The sequence below is a fragment of the Suncus etruscus genome, chromosome 16 (genome assembly GCF_024139225.1).
Source record: "Suncus etruscus isolate mSunEtr1 chromosome 16, mSunEtr1.pri.cur, whole genome shotgun sequence".
NCBI lineage: Eukaryota > Metazoa > Chordata > Mammalia > Eulipotyphla > Soricidae > Suncus > Suncus etruscus.
In genome coordinates, this window is record NC_064863.1 from 6,291,072 (window position 1) to 6,298,930 (window position 7,859).

General features: G+C 57.7%; 1 protein-coding gene across 1 annotated transcript; it reads right to left on the reverse strand.

Moving 5' to 3' along the window:
- Positions 1–3,213: 3,213 nt before the first annotated feature.
- On the reverse strand, positions 3,214–6,656 carry MSX1 (msh homeobox 1). The gene is given in 11 exon segments (XM_049789819.1): positions 3,214–3,560; positions 3,562–3,603; positions 3,606–3,695; positions 3,698–3,984; positions 6,229–6,286; positions 6,288–6,311; positions 6,313–6,363; positions 6,365–6,469; positions 6,471–6,533; positions 6,536–6,619; positions 6,621–6,656. Coding segments are annotated over 11 exon segments (867 nt in total). The 3' UTR covers positions 3,214–3,533.
- Positions 6,657–7,859: the final 1,203 nt, after the last annotated feature.

Sequence of the window (7,859 nt, forward strand, 5' to 3'; positions counted from 1 at the left end):
GCGACCTCTCCGAGTGGCCGCTTGGCACAGATTTGCGCCCTTCGCGGGCCTTTTCCAATCCAGACACTTCGGGGCTCTCCGGTCTTTTATCCTGGAGATTCAAGTGGATCCGCCTGAGATCTGTCCATGTCCCGCCCCTATATAGCTGTGCGGCTTGGAGAAACGCAGCAGAGCTTCTTTCAAGTGACATCACCGGCAAAATACCTTCACCGCCAGGGCTGGCTGGCACACCAGATGCCCAGAGCCGGGGAAGGTGGTGCCAGCGTGCCCTTGCTCGATTGCTTCCTCCCATAGCCCTGATGGGGAATTGGATGCTCTTGAGCTTTGCACAGAGAAGGAAACGATCCCTAAAGGAAAAACTGGGTGTCCACCCCAAACAACTTTATTAAACCCTACTTCTGAAAGAGTAAGGGCTGGGGAAGAAAAACCATGGCCTGCGTCCCGGAGAGGTCTCAACTAGACCTGATTGAGAATAACTCGGGGTTCCCCCACAATTCCGCTCAATCCAGATCCAGCAAACATCTTGTGAACACCTTCTGTGTGCGAGAGAAAGAAATAGAGAAAGTGTGAGAGGGAAAGAGGAAAAGAGAGAAAGGGTGAGAGAAGGGAGAGAAGAGAGAGATTGGGAAAAAGAGAAGGAGGAGAAGGGGAGAGAGAAAGGGAGAAAGAGTGAAAGGACAGAAGAGAATGGGAGAGAGGAAAGGAGAGAGAGAGAGAGAGAGAGAGAGAGAGAGAGAGAGAGAGAGATGAGAGAAGGAGAGAGAGAGAGAGAGAGAGAGTGTTCAGGACACAAAGAAAGAGAAGTGAGAAGAGTTGGGCATAGGAATGGAAAGAACCGAATGGGCCCAAGGCCGGCCACTGGAGTTGGAGGTGCTTGTCGGAGGAGGACTGTCGGAAGGAGGATGGGGGGCCCCTGAGCTGTGGGGGCCCCTCCATCCCGGCTGAGATACTGAGGGGGAGGGGGCCGGCCTCGCCTGCAGCTACCGCCTGGCTGGAGCCGAGGCGCGTCTGCCAGCGAGCAGTCGCTCATTACAGCAATTACATTGCTCCAAGTTAGCTTCGACCCTAAATTGCGGAGCTTCGAGGAGCCAGGAGGTCGGGAGCCCCAAGCCGGGGGAGACATCCGATCCGATCCGGCCGAGCTATTGCCCCACGCAGGCTCCCCCACCCAGCCCTGCCATTCCCATACCCGGGCTCCTATCCGCCCCCGCCCCCAGCCCCCAAGCAGGCTCCGACTTTCTCTTCCCAAGTTCAAACCTCCTACCCACTTCTACCCAGGGTCCCCGATTCTTCCCAAAGTCCTCAGAGGGTCAAGGGTAAAGGCTTTGGAGCACATTTCATAGATCATTTGATAGATGGGAGGGTGGGGAAAGTGGGGACCACTAGGAAGTGTCAGGGCTGAGGTGGAGACCCTTAGGTTTGTTGGAGTTCAAGTTTATCTCTCTCTCTCTCTCTCTCTCTCTCTCTCTCTCTCTCTCTCCTGCACCAGTTAAGAGTCCAAAAGATTGGGGGAGCCAGGGATCCCCAGCACCAGGCAGTGGTAGTTTGCAGGGGCAGCAAGGACAATGGCAATCAAACTCAATGCCTTTTAGGACTAAGTGGTCCAGAATTGGGGTCCTGAACACCCCATCTTCTCCAGGACAGTCGGCAGCCCTGTGCCTGCCTTTCCTTGGACACTTTTAGGCTTCTTTCCCAGGCTGCAGGGGAGTGGGAGGGTGACCAGGATCTCAGCAAGCCAGGTCCGAGGTGCCGGGACACAAGTCTCAACTTCTAAACTCTGGAAACTCCCGGGCCAGGTTGGTAGGACCCTGGGTGTCAGAAACAACCACCCCTGCACCCCAAATCCATTCCCACTCTCCTCTGGGGGATTCAGGAGACTTTTTGTCTTTCTAGGTTTCAAGCTGGATCCCGGAGTCCCTTGAAGCATCAACCGTCCTTGGCTTTGCGGTCTCCCTTTCCCCTCCAGTTGGGCAGAGAAAGCCTTGGAGGTGGGGAGGAATGAGGGTGTCCTGTAGGGAGTCAGCGGTTGGGGGACAGGGACACTACCAATCTGAGGAGCACCAGTCAGATGTCCCCCCCCCCCACAGTCACAGAACTGTGGGTCTTAATTACTAAGAACTCCTTCAGCGCCCAGCACCTTCTCCGGAAGCCTGAACTGAGCCAGGGGTAGGAAATCTAGCTGGTGAGAGTTTGGCGGGAATTTGCCCGAAAACAACCCGCCCAAGTAAGATGGGCAGGGTCGAATCCGTACTTGCTTGGAAAAAAAAATTATTTTTTTTCCAGGAATTGTCAATTCGGCAGCAGCTCCAAATGAGTTCCACAAGTCGGGTCTACACCTCTAGCGGCTGTCTCCATCCCCCCACCTGGCCTCTTGTGGGAAAAAACAGGTTTTCGGGGGTGGAAATGGTCTGGATTAGCTGTCTGCAGTCATCAAACCCTTTGGGTGATTCGCTTTGTTTTCAGAGACAGGTTAAAAGGGGGAGAAAAAAAGAGAGTCGGTTCTGGGTCGCCTGAGCAAGTGTCGATTTCAGCTTAAAGTGAATTGGAAAATTGAGCCTAATTATCCTGGGTAATTGCTTCAATTCTCCACTTGACTTTGCCAGCACGGATCTGTCAGTGTGTTCAAAAAGACGAGCCTCCCTCACTTCTCCAAGGTCCTGTTGTCACCTGGGGTGGGGGTTTGTTATGTGTAACTTGGGACAATTTGGGAAACTTTACTATGTGAAGAGAGGGTGCCCCCCCGCAAAAAATCCCCCAACAAGTAAAATTAACAAGTCAAAAATCAGTAAAGACATCGATTCTTGTAGCTTAAAAATTAATTTATTTAACAAATATAGCTATAATATAAATGATAATAAAATTTCCAATATACACTATATTACAACACAGGATCCCTTCCAAAGGGACCCCCCGAGAGTCACGCAAGTGTGCTGTTAAATAGGAATTTTCCCCCATTTCATTGGATAGGGTTTGCTTAACTGGTCCCACTAAGGAGAGCTCCCAGAGCCAGATCCCATCTCCTGACCTTGGAGGACACATGCTTGTCCCCACATCCTCAAGCCAAGTTGGGCTTGTCCAAATTCTCTTAAGCATCTCAGGGATGGCTCAGGGGCTCCACGTCTTTCTCTCTCCTCTCCTGAAATTTTCCAGGGCTTTCCCAGTCGGCTCCACACCATGTTTAACTTGGTCCTTTCTCCTGGAGCAGGGAGACAGATGGCATCATCGGTGGAGAAGCTGCCCTGAACCCGGCCTGATGCCCTATCAGAGTTAGGGTGTGACTTAGGATATCTGTGGCTGCAATGTTTCCTAACCCCAAACTCCATGAACAGAAGTGAGGGGAGAGCCGGATTCTAGGTGAATTAAGTAAGAGGCGAAGAGACACTGCAGAGAGGGAACTGTAGAGAAAGAAAAACTGGGCAGGCTGAGGAAGGGGTCCAGGAGGTGGAAGAAAAGTTAGCCAAGGGATGCTGGGCAGGGGCACATCTTGGGTACGCGTGTGGCAGTCCAGGGGCCTCTGGGCATAGACCCGAGGCCTATGTCAGGTGGTACATGCTGTAGCCCCACGTGAGCCGTGTAGAGTCCCACGGGCGCCACGGGCAGGGCCCGGCGCGCTGGAAGGGGCCCGACGCGCCGTAGAGCGATGCGCCTGCCGCGGCGGCCACGGCCGCGGGGCCACCGAGAGGGAAGGATGAGGCCGAAAGGCGGCCGGGGGCAGCATGGGCGTAGCGGCCATCTTCAGCTTCTCCAGCTCGGCCTCCTGCAGTCTCTTGGCCTTGGCCCGGCGGTTCTGGAACCAGATCTTCACCTGCGTCTCGGTGAGGCTGAGCGAGCTGGAGAACTCGGCGCGTTCGGCGAATGGACAGGTACTGCTTCTGGCGGGAAACTTGCGCTCCAGGGCCAGCAGCTGCGCCGTGGTGAAAGGGGTCCGAGGCTTGCGGTTGGTCTTGTGCTTGCGCAGGGTGCAGGCTGGGGGGCTCAGCCGGCCTGGGGGAGCAGAGGAAGAAGAGGACCGACAGGGAGAGAGACAGAGACAGAGAGAAGGGAGGGTGTTAGGCGACGCAGGGACACACCACTTCAGTGCCCAGCTCAACCCTAGACTGTAGCTGGCCCAAAACACTGAAGAATTTCAACATAGTTGAAACCATAGTTGCCTCTATAGATGGGGTAAGTTCTGGACCTGTTTCTTACAGGCAGATTTCGGGGGATGTCTCTCTGCAGGGGCCTTCCAAGCTGACTCAGTGAAGAAGGGTTGCCTTTCACCATAGTTAGTGTCTATCTTGCCCATGGTGTCCGTGGGAGTTAAGAAGGACCAGCACAGTATGAAGAGGGTTCTGCACCTCGATCGCAAAAGATCTGGTGACCCACCTGCTCTCAATAGCAAACTGAGCCCAAGAGGGCTTTTGAGCCTGGGCAGAATCTGGGTGGCACGAAACCCCACTTATCCAAAATGCCCGAACCTGTCTTTGAGGTAATAAATGGGTCCTTCCACCCAGGAGGTACCGCATAGCTGCGTCATCCCAGAGTGAATTATGGACATCAGGGGTTCTGGATGAAGGACAGTGCTGAGGTGGGAAGTTCCCCTGGGCCTTCCCTGCAGCCCACTATGTCGTGTGTGTGTGCGCGCGCGCGCGTGTGTGCGTGTGTGTGTGTGTGTGCGCGCGCAATATCTGGACTTGAGAATTAGTTCTCCGTAGAGACCCATAGGCCTATCTTTTTCTTAACTGTTCCCAGCTCGACCTCAGGAATAATTTGGTGAGTGCAGACCAGCCAGGGATATTAGAGGTTATGGGCTACAGCCACCACTCCCCCACAAATGTGAACAAACTCCCTAGAGAAAAGATCTCTCTTGGCTTTGGGAGTACACCAAAGCACTACTGGCATTTCCAAGACCTGGATAGGACTCTTGTTTGGCACCTTAGCTCCTCTGCAGTTTCCAAAACAATGAATTCAAATTACGATGGTCTCAGCATGCGTGATTCATCTAAGGACACAGTTTGGGGCCTTAGATCGGAAAATAAAGCAAAATCCAACAGCAATAAAGATATCTGGGCTCTCAAACCAACTGGACTTTAAGGAAAACCCAGACTGCCTCGTTGTATCTCTGCCTTCTCAACCCCAGCTCCAGGCCTCGGAGAGTCGAGTCAGGGGAGCGAAGCGCGTGGATTCCCCAACTCGCCTTCTGCCCAGCAGCGAAATGCCTGCCCACTGGGGCCACCACCTTTCCGAGCCCACCAGCCTCAGGGAAGGGCTGGCTTGGCCTGGCCTGGCCAAGACGTTTAATCCCCCCAGATAAAAATCACTCCTCACCCTTACACCATTGAATTCTGGTCGCTATTATTGCAGCGCCAAATAATCGGAGGAAACGGAAGTAAAAACTGGGAATTTCCCGTGCTCCTGAAATATCTCCGCGCTCGGGCTCGCCGGGAGCCCAGGAGCCAGGGGGCCCCCCGCCAAGTCTGGGCAGGACCCCCCGAGAGCAACGGGGCCGAAGACTTAGGGGCCCAGTCTCAGGAGCTGGGGAGCTTCGCACCGGCCTAAGGGGGAGCCTCGCCTTGCCTCGCCTCCCACGGACTGCCTGGCTGCCCCGCCACCCGGCACGGGCACCGAAGTGGCACGCATCCTCAGCACCCCTCTCCTCCATCCCCGCGCCTGTGCCAAGCTCCAGTCCCAACGACACTTGGAGAGGGGGATTTAATCCGGAGTGGAGGGAGGCGCGTTTTGCAAGGCGCCTGGAAGGTTCCGAGCAAAGGGGCTATTTCTTAACTGTGTGGACGTGTCTGTGTGCCTGGGGGGCTGCGCACAGGGGACCAAGAGTGAGCACCCACCCTCTTGGGGCAAAGGCTCAGAAAGCGCCTAGGATGCGCGATGCGGTCTGGAGCGGAGGACTCTCGGGTGGCTCGAGGCCAGGATGCCCGGGTCACCCCCCAATGCACTGCTAAGCCGGACTAAAACCTAACTCATCACTCAGGGTGGCCAGGGCGAAGAAGGCGACGCGCCCTGTGTGAGGGCAATGCCATGCAAGGGGGTGGGGTGGGTGGACAGGACACGAACAACCCGAGCGCCCTGTGCCAGCCCCAGGCCCTTCTTCTCGCCCTGGGGCAAACCCCAGACGACCCGGGCCCGGGAGGAAGCCCCCAGGTGGCCGCGCCCCAGGTAGCCGGCAGGTAGGCAGACAGACAGTCAGACACCCCGGCGCCGGCGCCTTCCCCAGGCCCTCCCCGGGGCTACTCACGGGCCGTGGGGTGGGGGAGAAGCGAGGGTTCTGCATCCAGGGGGTCCGCTCGGCCCCGCTCGGGGCTCTCGGCCTTGACCGAGCGCGTCCTCGGGCAGCTGCAGCAGCCCCCCGACCGAGAAGGGCCCGAGCCGGCCGCGGGGAGGCCGGCGCGTCGGGGCGCACAGGGCGGCGGGCCGTAGCGCTCTCGGCCGGCCGCGGGGACGCCGTCCTTGGCCCCGGCTTCCTGTGGTCGGCCCATGAGCGCCTCCACGCTGAAGGGCAGCAGCGAGGGCGCCGCTTTGGGCTTGGGGCCCGTCGTCGTCCGCGCCCATCGTGGCCGAGGCCGCTGGCCGTGGCCGTGGCGCCGGGGGCCTGGCCGAAGGCGGAGTCCTCCACTTTGACACCCGAGCGGCAAGGAAGTCATGTCAGCAAGCCGGGGCATGCAGAGCGGGGCCCCTCCAGCTGCTCCGGGGCGGCGGCGGGCGACTTCGGCTCCTCCAGCCGGGGCAGGACAGGACAGGACGGGCCTCCGGGCATGAGCTTCTGGCGGGCCCGATGGAGCCCTGCCGGCCCGGGCCTCCCCTGCCCCCTGCCCCCTGCCCCTGCCCATCGCCCTCGCCCTCGCCCTCCTCCCTCTCCCACGAGGCCGGCGCGATCGCGGCGCGCGGGGCGGGGCTGGCGGGCGGGCGGGCAGGCCGGAGTCCCGGGCGCACCACCAGCTCCGGGTCCGGTTGCGGGTCCGGGTCGGGCCGGGCTCCCCCGAGGACTCGCTAATAAGGCGAGGCCCGCGCGGCGCCGGCCAATGAGCGCCGGAGGGGCGGGCCCGGCGCTGTCCATTGGGCCACTGGGCCGCTGGGCGCGCGCGCAACCGGTCGGTCAGGGTCCGAGCTGGAGGACGGAGCCGGGGAGGGGACGCAGGAGAAAGTTTGGTGTCCCAGGGAAGCCCCAACCTGCAGCCCCTTCTCCAACCCAAACTCTCTCTCTCTCTCATCCTCCTCTCTCTCTCTCTCTCTCTCCTCTCTCTCTCATCTCTCTCTCTCTCTCTCTCTCTCCTCTCCAAATCTCTCTCTCCTCTCTTCTCTCCTCTCTCTCTATCTCTCTTCTCTCTCTCTCCTCTCTCACATCTTTTATTTTTTCTTTTTCTCACTTCCCCCTCTCCCCCCTCCTACTCTCTGTTTCTTTTTCTCCCCTGTCTCCCCTCCTCTCTCTCCCCTCTTGCCCCCTTCTCTAGGTGCCCCCCTGGATCTCAAATGTTTTTTTACCTCATTCCTGGGAACACATTTTGCTGCCCTTTTTTTCTTCCCTGCCCTTCCTGTCCCTTTCTGGCTCTCCTCTTTGGCACACACCACATACACACACACACACACACACCCCTAGAACATTTGCACACACACCTAGAACTTTTACACACCACACACACAACACACACTAACAACACACACACACACACACACACCCTACCTAGTAACACCCCCAATCCCGCTCCTTTTCTGTTTCTCTGCAGCTTCTTTCTTACCTTTTTCTTTTTCCTTCCAAGGCTGACTTTTTGGACCCGAGTGCCTCTCTCTCTCTCTCCCTCTCCACTTCTTACTCACCGGTGGCAGACTGTCCTTTCTGATACCGTGTTTCCGAGCTAGACTCCACG